The sequence below is a fragment of the Vespa mandarinia genome, chromosome 8, assembly GCF_050613455.1.
Source record: "Vespa mandarinia isolate Hongniang chromosome 8, ASM5061345v1, whole genome shotgun sequence".
Classification (NCBI taxonomy): domain Eukaryota; kingdom Metazoa; phylum Arthropoda; class Insecta; order Hymenoptera; family Vespidae; genus Vespa; species Vespa mandarinia.
In genome coordinates, this window is record NC_140817.1 from 4875001 (window position 1) to 4887500 (window position 12500).

The window sequence follows — 12500 nt, forward strand, 5'->3', positions numbered from 1 at the left end:
CTCTCCGCTTATCCTCGGGTACGATATAAGACGAAGAAGTCGTTTGTCGTCGTCTCTTTCATTCCTTAACTCGACATTTCGTTTATGTTTCTTTACATTTATTAATGCGATTAGTATAAAACGGATTTGTTGGAATAACATTTCTATGGTCGTAGTTCGTTTTAAATACAGTGTTGAATCGAACGATTTTGTAAGATAATTTTTTTCCCCTTTTTTTTTCTTTTTTTTCGTTCAACAATTCGTTTCTCATTTCGTAAATATTAAATTTTCTTGGCTTCTTTTTTTTTTCTTTCTTTCTTTTTTCTTTTTTTTTTTTTTAGTATAGACGTATCCTACGGTCTTATTCTCTCTATGTACTTTTACAAAATGTTCGACGATATCAAAACGAATCGTTAGTCGTAAAAATGCTATCCCAATATTTTCCTGCATGGGATAGGGGAGAAGAGCTAGTGGGTGGTCTTCTTCTTTTTCGTGGGTATCGCGATAATAGGTGTTTGTGCGAATGTCGTGCACCCTTACAGAGGGATCACGACAAATCGACTTGCCGATGTCACTCCCGCTGAATCGCTTCCATTCACTAATTGTCCCTACTTTTGTATCCCGTCGAAGGTCTAAGAATCGAAAGATATCGTTCTTTCGATTCAGACCTATTGTCGAAATACATCCCTCGCTTTCTATGTTCTTCTTTTTCTGTTTTTCTTTTTTTTTTCTCTCTCTCTCTCTCTCTCTCTCTTTTTGTTCTCTTTTTCTCGAACGTCAAAACGTAGTTAAATATTTATAAATACGATAAGATCAATGACCAATATTCTTAAGTGCTTCCTATACGTTCCTACATCTGCGTTCAAGTAATATATTCAAATATTTAATTTAATTCCGTCGTAATCGTGTTTGCAGGATATTTTATTTAAAAATCAAAGAAAAAAGAAAAAAGAAAAAAAAATAAAGAAAAAGAAAAGAAACAAGTCGAATATCGCATCAATAAAAATTAATTAATTATTCGAGAACACTTACTTGTGCAGGTGCAGCGAGACCAGCAGACATTGCTGCTGCCGATTGCTGAGCAGCCGCTGCAGCCGCAGCGGCCATACTAGCTGCGGAAAGTGAACCGTAAGCTGCTGCTGGCCCATAATATGGTCCCATACCGGCTTGTCCCATACTACCGGCCATTCCTATAACAATAATCGTAAAAACTTACAATTTAATTATCTTGTAATATCATATGTATTAGATATATTAGATTTTCTCTATTCGTTCATTTATTCTATTTATTTATAAAATAATTTCAAGATGATTATGATTGTTAAAATGATGTTTTACAAGGGAACGTTACAAGTGACACATAGTATCCAGCATATCGATCATTTCTGTCGAACAAACGAGAATATGAGGGAGAGATAGAGTGTGTGTGTGTGAGAGAGAGAGAGAGAGAGAGAGAGAGAGAGAGAAGAAGAAGCGCTTCATTGTCCGAGAATCGACAAAGCAATGAGAAGACGTCGTTCATAGCTCGTTTAAATGGCCGGAGTCTATACGGAAGAAAATCATAAGAAAAAAAAAAAAAAAAAAAAAGAAAAAAAAAGAAAGAAAGAAGAACGATGATTGGCATCGAGTTCTTAGATTTATGATCTTTTCGATCGATAATCGAATGATCACCAACGAATACACGTTTCACGTGTATATCTCGAATAACGATGGCTTATGATAACTCGTACATTTTAAAGAATATTTACCGATGATTGTATGACAAAGAATGATGAATTTTTCTAAGGTCCCGATATGTTCGATAAGCCTGACGAATCGAAGGAAAGAAGAAAAAGAAAACCAAAACAAAAAAAAAGAAACAGGCAAATAAATAGATAAAAAAAGGAAAATATAAATAAATGTTTCGAAGATTATTATTTTTATATTGTAATATAATTCTCTAATCGCCAAATAAATTCCATCGATCTAAATCGATTCGGCTTATCTTTTTCGATGTTATTTTACCCTAAGTTAGATTATAGGTAGGATTACAACGGAACAGATGTTCGATGATTCAAGCGTGTAATACGCTTCGACGATCCCCTATTGGTTTGCACAGATTTGTTTGACATTCTCTTGATATTCTCCATTGTTTTCATTCTTTACACCTCCTCTTCTTCTCGATCATTATCCTTTCTCTTGCTCGATTACGTAATTTTCTATCTATATATCTGATTTTTTTTTTTTGTAATCTATTTATTTATTTTAATATGTCTTAAAATAAAAGAGAATGTACAAATTTAGAAAATAATACCTACAGAAGAGAGAGAGAGAGAGAGAGAGAGAAAGAGAGAGAGGGACACGTGAAAACAAAGTTCAAATGTGATCTACGTATGATCGATATATATATATCGGCTATCACTGATAGTTCAAAAAATTTGACAAAAAATTTGCAGTCACAAGTAATGTAAAAAGAAAGAAAGAAAAAAAAGAAAAGAAAAAATAATATTCGAATGAAAAAAATATACGAAATGTAGAAGCAAAAAACGACAGAAACGTTCGCGCCTTGAGAATGCTGACAAAAAAAAAAAAAAGAATTTCTAAAAAAAAGAATTCATTCTAAAAAGAAGAAAAGAATTATAAATAATATATCAGAATTATTTAATTACAATATTGTTGATTGCAACAATCGTGAATTGAGAGAAAGCAAAGGATGATTAATAACGAAGGAAGGATAAAAAAAAAAAAGAAAAGAAAGAAACAAAAAAAAGGAAAGAAAGAAAAAAAAAGAAACAGGTTATTATAAGAAGGACTGGCGGATAATATAAATCTGCCAAGGAAGGGAATTATAATTTACGCGACAAAGCGCCACTCATCATGCTTTCCTTAATGATATCAAGAAGGGCCGATGATGGTGTTGGTGATGTTGGTGGTGTTAGTGATGGTGGTGATGGTCGTGGTGGCAATGCGAATGAGTAAGTCGGAGGGTCCCGTAAAAGAGAGAAGTACGCGAAGAAAGGGCAAGGGGGAATAAATCGTCGAATAATTCCCTTCGGCGCGTAAGGGCCCTATTTGTGCGCGACTCGTTCCGGAGTCGTGAGACGATTCATTGGTTGTAGCCACGCGAACGCATAAACATGTCGCAGTGAACGCGTTATTTATCGAATTGTCTCAAGTTCCGTGCGAATGTCCGGTGAACGAAGTTAACTTACGCAAAAAAGCCTCGGGACGAAATGAAGTTCGACGTAAAACTTTTGCGAAAAGATATACGAGTTTTTCTTTTCTTTTTTTTTCTTTTTTTTTTTTTCTTTTATTTATTTTATTTATTTTATTTTATCTTATTTTTTTTTTCTTTTTCTTTTTTTTATTTGTTTCTCTTTTCGAACAAACAAAAATCGACATAGCGAGAAATAAACGTTAATAAAATTAGTCGTTGATAAGAAAAAAAAAAAAAAAAAAAAAAAAAGAGAGAGAGAAAAAGAAATAGGGCAAAAAAGTCAATTAATCGAAAAAAAAAAAGTAAAACTATACATTGTTTCACGTAAATCTTTTTTTTTTTTCTTTTCTTTTCTTTCTTAAATTAAAATATACTGACGTTTGATTTTTATAAATTTTTGTTTTATGAATCATCGACTATCACAATCGCTTTCGACAATAATACAAATAAATTAAAATAATTACGTTATATATGAAGGGACCACCTCTGTCGTTTTATGTCGAGTAAAGAGAGAAAGAAAAAGGGGAAAGAGGAAAAGAAAAGAAAAGAAAAGAAAAGAAAAGAAAAAAGAAAGACAGAAAAAAAAAAATTTCTAACAGCATTACCACGAGGAGGCGGCATATTTCGCGTTTGCGTTTATCGTACTGCCTCCCATTAGGCCGCTTTTTATAGTGAACTCTCCGATGGGAAAAGTAGAAGGATATGGGAAGGTAAGAGAGGCGGAGGGAGAGAGGGAGGTTAGGTAGTAGAAGTAGGGTCGAAGAGGGGGAGGCGGGGTTTGGCGGTAAACCCTGATCCTCGTCCCTTTGAAGTAAACTTTAGTATTTAGACGCACTGGTACATAGTCAACATCAAGTCTTCCGTATTGGTTTCCTCGATACAGGGAACAACAAATATGGCTTAAGACGCGATAAAATGCCAAACTACGGCAATTATCGTCGATTCGAAGCGATGCTTTTCTTTCGTTAAAACCGGACGAAGTAAATAAGTAGTATCTACGTGATATAGAAAGTGTATATATATATATATTAATGTGCGTGTACGTTTACGTGTGTACGTGCGTGCGCGTATGTATGTGTTTTTCGTTAAGCAATAGGGTTAAGTCCCAGCCGGGAGCAGAAAGAACATCTCAGAAATTTCAACTTAAGCCGATAATTTATCCCAACCACCCACGCGCAACTCTCCACACGCGTGGCACCGTTTGCACTGTACCTACTGAAAAAATAATAATAAGAAAAAGAAAAGAAGGAGGAAGAGGAGGAGGAGGAGAGGAGGAAGAGGAAAAAGAAGAAGAAGAAGAAGAAGAAGAAGAAGAAGATGGAGGAAGAGGAGAAGAATGAATTTCTTGCGAAACAGAGAGAGAGAGAGAGAGAGAGAGAGAGAAAGAGAGAGAGAGAGAGAGAGAAAGAGAGAGAGAGAGAGAGAGAAAATGAGTATAAGGAAAGAGAGAACCGAAGGTGGAAGGCTACGACCGATAAATCGAGGATTACCGATCACCCTTTTGCCCGTGGAAGTCGCGTGGGCGGTTTGGGGATAAATTCCAGCCTTAAAAGTATCCCCATCGCCATTGCCGGAATTAATAATTTTCTTCGGCTGTTCCCGCGAATAATATGCGGCCGTATCGTTCCCGCAGGAGGGTGAAATCGTGAATGAATGAAACCGATCGACAACGCGAGGATTATTCTCGTACATATATACATGAACGTTGTGTTCCTTGGCAGATTTCTTTTCTTTGTTTATCAATGACGTTTCTATATCTTTCATTTCTCTCTCTCTCTCTCTCTCTCTCTTTCTCTCTTTTTTCTTTTTCTCCACCCCGTCTTTTTCCTCTTCCTTTCTTTTTTTAATTTTTCTTTTTTTTCTTTTTTTTTTTTTTTTTAAAAGCCTCGAATTGTATATGTAAAACATTGAACGATTTTCAAATTCAATTATCCATCTAGTTCCGTAACATTATCGTTTATCGTGTTGATAAAAGGAAATAAGAGGAAGAAGAAGAAGAAAAAGAAAAGAAAAGAAAAGACAAACATAAGGAATAAGAATACGAAGATAAAGAGGAGGTGAAGGAGGAGGAGGAGGAGGAGGAGGAGGAGGAGGAAGAAGGAGAAGAAGGAGAAGAAGAAGAAAATCTTCCTTTTTCAAAACGATTGCCATCGAGTTAAATATTAACAGAGTTTCTTTCATTATCCATTCTTCGCTTTTCATCTGGCATATGTTTCGTAAAAGAAACGAGACAATGTTGCAATCGTTTCGAAGTAATTGGAAGCATTACGAAGCAGGTAAAGTGCAGCCTTCGCATTATTATCGAAACAAGTGGAATATTGCATATAACTTAAGCATATATGTTGTACATAAATACGATCGATTCGACCTATCATCCGCCGTCATATTCCTACACGAATGGGGACTATCTTTAGAAATTTTATTGGATAAATAGATAATTGAATTGATCGACGTTTATTGGAACGTATGAAATAGGCTTGCCTTTTTTGAAACCTTTTACTAACCCTTTGATAATTTCATTAATCGGATTTCATATTTCTATTTCTTTATTGAGTATTTGACTTTGGAAGAAAGGGAAGAAAAGAAAGGAAAATAATTAAGAAAAAAAAAAAGAAAAAAGAGAGAGGGAGAGAGAGAGAGAGAGAGAGAAAGAGTAGAAAATAAAAATTGTATATACATATATAGATAAAAAGAAAAAAAAAAGGAATTAAGAAAACCGAGAACAGAGAGAGAGAGAGAGAGAGAGAGAGAGAGAGAGAGAGAGAGAGAGAGAGAGACAGAGAGACAGAGAGAGATAGAAATGAAAAATGTTCATTTTCTTCGCTTGAGAGAAACGCAAATGTCTCGTCTTATATATGTGTTTACGCAAGTGTAGACGACGAACTCGCGATATTTGTCACGACGTCTGAACGTTCGTCGACGATTGCATCGCTTAGTCGCGACGCGAAGAGAAACGGAAGTGCGCATCTTTGATGCCAGAAGATCGGAACAATGAAGGAGCCATTACCACCGGATCGTTCGAGGAAGCGGGCGTAGGAAAAAATAAAGGAAATAGAAAAGGAGTCGAGGGGAAAAAGAAAGAGTAGGAAAGAAAAAGAATGGGAAAGAGAAAGAGAAATGATATAAAGAGAAAAAGGGAACGGGGGGGAGGGGGGAGGGGGGTGGGGGTTGGAAGAAAAAAAGGAAAAAAAGAAAAAAGAAAGAAACGAAAAAGAAAATAGGGAAGACGACTTTTCGAAACCGCCATTATGAGATTTCCGAGCGTGTTTCCCGGAGGGCATTGAAACCACTCTGTGTGCTTTCTAAATGACAATACGATCGAAATGCCAACCCTCGGGAGATTCGAGATAAGATAAGAATATCAAAGGCGACTACGAGAAACGATTCTTTTATTCTGCTTGATTAAAACGCCGAAGTTTTCGAATTTCATTGGATAAAAGAAAAGAATGAGAAAGAAGATTTATTCTATATTCTATAACCGTTTCGTACTTCATTCGACTAGTTTTGTCTAATTAGTTTTACAGGCTGATTTATAGGGTTAATATATATATATATATATATATATATATAAGGTTATATCCTGTATATCGATTTAATAACCTTTATCATCGATTTTCAAAGTGTATTGTCGCGGAACCACTTTGCCGGATTCCAATTCAAAGATTTTCGCAATGTTTAATGATCGAATTATCGGAACAAGTCAAATTCGATATTACTACTGTCAGATGATTCCTGGCAAACAGTAGATTATATTATGGCAACTTTTGCAATTATTGGAAAATTTTCTGAGGATTCGCATAACGAAAAAAAAAGAAAAAAGGAAAAAGAAAAAAAAAAGAAAAAGAAAAGAAGAAAAAAAGGAAGATTTAAATATCCAACTATATGATCATGTCTAACTAATCAGATATATACGGGTTTTTTAAAACATATCTATTACCGGCTCGTAGTGCATCCATTGGAACGCTTGGATAAGGAATGCTATAAGGATATCCCTCCTTGCGTAATGTCTTAGGCTTTCTTCTAGGTCTGTACTTGTAATCAGGATACTCCTTCATGTGTTGCGCCCGCAGCCTTTTAGCTTGATCGATGAATGGCCGTTTCTCGTCTTCGGTTAGCAACTTCCATTCGGCACCTATAAATTAAACGAATAAAATCGAATGTAACACTTTGAAATTTCTTAATGAAAAGCTTTTTGAAAATTAAAAAGATAAAAACGAGAGAGAGAGAGAGAGAGAGAGAGAGAGAAAGAAAAATAACGCGTCGGATGAATTATGGTTCTAATGAGAACACTGTTCGAAACTGTTCGAAAATTGTGATGAAAAGGACAAGAAACAGAGAAACAGAGAAACAGAGACAGAGAGAAAGAGAGAACGAGAGAAAGAGAGAAAGAGAGAGAGAGAGAGGGAGAGAATGATGACGATGACAACAACACGCACTTTGTAAACCTCCCACTGTTATAGTTACACGAATAACGCTTTGGATCAATGAATACAAAGGCCATTGGTGGATGTACTACATTTGTTCGTGGTTGAAGCGTCGCTTGCATCACGATGCTGTCGGTGTCCTAGTCGAGACTGGTGGACACGAGCGTTATGATTGAATTGATCGACGTGCGGATGTTGTGCATTGTTTAATGGCGCGTCGATTATTATCGACTGCGCTGCATCCCACGATTTTTACCTCCAACCGCACTGCTCTCCCTCAACCCCCTATCCCTCTATTACTCCCATGCGCCTACTCTCTTTTCCATCCCCCTCACCAACACCGACTCTTCTTCACTGATCCCATTTTCTATATTTCTCTCTGTTTTTCCATACCATGGTAGATTGCTGAACATGCGAATCAAAGTTTAAAATGTTGCCATGTCGACGAGCTTTTAAAAGAAAGGAAAAAAGGAAAAAAAAGAAAAAAAAAAAAAGAAAAAAAAAGGAAAAGGGAAAAAAATAGCGAAAAAAAAACCAAATATATATATATATATATATATATATATATATATATATATACATATATCACGAAGAAGAAAATATTCTTTTCTTTTCTCCTTCTATTCCTTTTCCATTCTGTTTCTATCATATTTCTTTTCCTTCCTATAATAAAATAACAATATTCCCGTTCTCTTTGAGAAACGTATACGGAATAAATAAGATCTATCGAAGACTATTTCTAAATCTATAAAAATTCATATTCTCGAAATGTTTCATGAAAAAAAAAAAAAAAAAAAAAAACAAATGGAATTAGATGATCATTATAAAAACTGATGTAATTTGTGAATCAAAATTCGATTGGTCATACTGAATAAAATGTTATAGAAGGTAAGGATACTGGAGTCACGTTATTTCTCGAGATAAACGAAAAGAGAAAGAGAGAGAAAGAGAGAGAGATATGTGCAAAGAGAATCGCTAACACGAAAGCAAAGCTTGCTGTGCTCGCGTAGCGAAACGCTTTTACGACCCTCGAGCGTCGTCGTGTCGCGAAGCTTTCTCTCTCGCCACCGACGAGAATTGTTTCACTGGGAATTAATTACCACTTGTTGTTGGTGCGCCGCCGGCATCGAGAACAAAGAGAACGAAACCCTGGGTATCCTGCGAAACGCTTTCTATCTACGTACATGTACCTATGTATATGTATATGTATATATATATATATATATATACACATACACACCTGTCAGTTTTGAAGTCAGTGGCGATATTATGTATACAATAGTTGAGAGATTCGTTGACAACGACAACGTTATTTTCATATTTTCTGGAAAATTTTAGACGAATCTTTCTCTTTCTCTTTTTCTTTTTCTTTCTCTCTATCTATCTATCTAGTAACACGTCTGACACATAAAATTCTTCAAAATAATGACGCATCGAAATAAAATTTTATTTGAAATTTAATTACAAATAGATACGTACTATTAACTGATATAAAATAAATAGATATTAGAATTTTATGAGATCATATTTTATCTACCTTAATATATTCGTTAAATGTTATTCTTTTATTTATATAAATTTACCCAAATTATTTTTAACTTATTGATACGACTTTAAACGTCTACTTATATTTTACAATAATACTCCGTCGTCTTCTTTGAAAAAGTATTTCTTTGTAACGAAAAATGAAGAAGATATCGCTGAAATGTCTATCAACGTGTGTGTACGAAAGAAAAGGATTCAGAAAACGTATGATCGTAATATTCATACGTCCACGGTAGTTTTATATCTTAAGGATACAACATCAGCAACAGTAATAACAACGATGACGACGAAGACGATAATGGCGACGGCGACGTTGGCGACGATAACGATAAAGAAATTCGAGATATCGAGGAAGGAAAAAAGGAAGGAAGGAAGGAAGGAAAAGTGAAAAATAAGGAAGGAAGTGAAGAATAAATGTTCTCGATACCCGAGGACACAGTGAAATTAATCTACACGCGTGTTGAAATTCTTTGTGCGAGGAAGAGTGGAAGAAATGAGAGCAAAAGAGAAATAGAAAGAGAAAAGAAAAAGAAAAAGAAAAAGAGGGAGACAGAGAGAATGAATTCACGTTGTTCGCGAGACCTTTTTACTCTTTCTCTGTCTATCATTCTTTCTCCTAGTAGTTTGCTAGCAGCAGGCTATGACAATGGGAAGAGAGTTGCTTTCTACAAACCTATATCGAGGCACATAGAGCTAAACAATACGAATACGTGGTGACTTACAATGAATCGGAAAGAATGGTACCTACGTAAAAAAAAAAAAGAGAGAGAGAGAGAGAGAGAGAGAGAGAAAGGGGAAAGAACGAGAATAAAAAGGAAAATTCTTTATTTCAATCGTTCATGTGACGAATAATGCATATCTATGTTGACACCAACACTACGATCAATCATTATGTTTCTTCCAAAATTCATCGAAAGTGACGGAGTTTATACGTCGATGATGAAAGTAAGAGGAAAGTCAATGCGAAATGTCAAGTTTACTTCCTCTATTTATAGTAGTATTATGCTTTATCCAATCGATACGGGTTTTCTCGTTAGAAAGGCAGGTGGTAGAGCGACGAACTAGGTGGGTAGAGTTAGAGGGTAGTCAAGAGTGACGGGTAGGTGGAGACTGAGTGAGGGGGTGGCTTGGTGTATTTGTTTAGAACAAAGGCTTCCCAACAGCAGCAGTAGCAGCAGTAGCAGCAGTAGCAGTAGCAGCAGCAGCAGCAGCAGCAGAAGTAGTAGCAGTAGCAGAGCAGTAGTAGCATTGACGGTGTTAGTAGTAGGGTATACTCTCTCTTTCTCTCTCTCTCTTTCTCTCCCTCATTCTCTCTCTCTCTCTCTCTCTCTCTCTCTCTCTCTCTTTCTTGTTTCTTCTCTTCGTCGTTTTCGAAACGACGACGACTACGACGACGATGGCGACGGCGACGATGGCGTCGGCGACGACGACGACGACGACGGCGACGACGACGACGGCGACGACGACGACGACGACGACGACGACGACGACGACGACGACGAGCTTAAAGCACAATGGCGCTTGCTTTTCAGTCCTTTCGCCGACGGACAATGGCGTTTATTTAACATCGTTTAAAAGTACAAAGCCTGTTAATTAATGGACGGGGGTGGAAAAGCTGCCAGAGAAAGGGAAAGAAGGGAATGGAGACCTTCCAGAGGATAACGCGGCCATGCCGACAGACCGACTACTACCACTAATAGGTACCTAACTTCTCTTTTACCCTCTCTTTCTTTCCCTCTCTCTCTCTCTCTCTCTCTCTTTCTCTCTCTCTCTCTCATTCCTTCTCCTTTCTGTTTTCATTGTCAAAGCGGGGAAAAAGCTGCTGCTGGTTTCGAGAGGAAAGTAATTCGCCGATGAGAGAGAAGAGTCCTAGGTACATTCCTTTTCACGAACATCGACTGAACGAGGAGATGAAGTTTCTTTTTTGCTTTTTTTTTTTTTTTTTTTTTGTTTTCTTTCTTCCTTTCTTCCTTTCTTTCTTTCCATTTTTGTTGTTGTCGTTGTCGTTGTTGTTTTATCTAAATAAAAAAAAAACAAAAAAAAAAAAAAAAAAAAAAAGAAGAAGAAAAAAAACGTACAACGCAAATGTACGCGATCGTAAATGTTAATTTGAAATCTTACGATGAAATATTTCAAAGTCGACCTCTTTCGTAGTTATTTATTATACATACTTATCTTTGTAGAGAGAAAGAGAAAAAAAAAATATATATATATATATAGAGAGAGAGAGAGACAGAGAAAAAGAGAGAGAGAGAGAGATTCCATTCAGTCATAAAAAAAAAAAAAGATTTAACCATCCGTTGTACCGCGAGTAACGACACGAGCCAGAAAGGAGCACGAATCGATCGAACAGAACGTTCTCGTTCTACGTCGACGAGCTGTCCGTGCCGATGAAACGTGGAAATTGGAAAACGTTTCCTATGCTTCTCGTCGTTCGTCGTATGTACGTAGAAGGAGAGTCTCTCTCTCTCTCTCTCTCTCTCTCTTTTTACTTGTCCGATTCTCAACATTTTTCTTTCCTTCTTTTCCTTTCTATTTTTTTTTTCTTTCTTTTTCTTTCATTTTTCCTTCTTTCCTTTTCATTCTTTCTCCTTTTTATTTTTTACCTTTTCCTTCTTCTTCGTTTTTTCTCCCCTCCCCCTTTTTTCTTTCTTCTTTCTTTCTTTTTTTTTCTTTTTTTTTTTCTTTTTCTTTTTCTTTCTTTTTGTTTGTCGTCGCGTAGAAAAGTCGTGTAGCGCCTTTATTTTCCTCATTAATAATATCCCGTATTTATTAACACCTTTTGATATTTGCACTTGGGAACGCTCAATTAAGACGTTACGACGAGAGAATGGGCGCCGCGACTCGAAGAAGGAAAATTGAAAATAATGGCGAAACGAGATGCTAAATAAGACACACAATAAGAATAAATTGTATGCCTTCGTGCTTCCTAGCGTTTCCCTTTTTCAAAGCTCCTCCCCTTCTCCTCTTCCTCCATCTCCACCATTTCCTCCACCATCTCTCATCTCTACCTCCACCTCCACCTCCATCTCCACCTCCTCCTTCTCCTTCTCTTCCCACTTCTTTCTCATTCTCCATACTTTGTTAGCGGCGTTTCCCCTTTCTTACGACGCATTACAATGAGGCCGTTATTTCCGTTACGGAAGCTGCATCGTACCAATTAACGAGAAAAGCCTCGGGGGGGCCAACCAAAAGCCAAAAGATATGATTTATATATTTTTAATGAAATACAATTGGAATTATGAAACATCCTTGGATCTATGTAACCCAACTATCCACGTTGTCGATCTATCTTGAAATTTCGTGATATCTTATTTTATTTCTCGAATGAAACGTTATATATTATTTTCTATCGT

General features: G+C 36.4%; 1 protein-coding gene across 1 annotated transcript in view; it reads right to left on the reverse strand.

The window, feature by feature from the left end:
* The window catches only part of LOC118449198 (uncharacterized), a 27539-nt gene that overhangs the window by 4426 nt on the left and 10613 nt on the right, over positions 1-12500 (reverse strand). The window contains exons 3-4 of the mRNA XM_035883481.2: positions 7113-7307; positions 1012-1169 (exon numbers count right to left, since the gene is read on the reverse strand). Of these exons, the coding sequence (XP_035739374.1) occupies positions 1012-1169; positions 7113-7307 (353 nt within the window). The remainder of the gene's footprint in view (positions 1-1011; positions 1170-7112; positions 7308-12500) is intronic.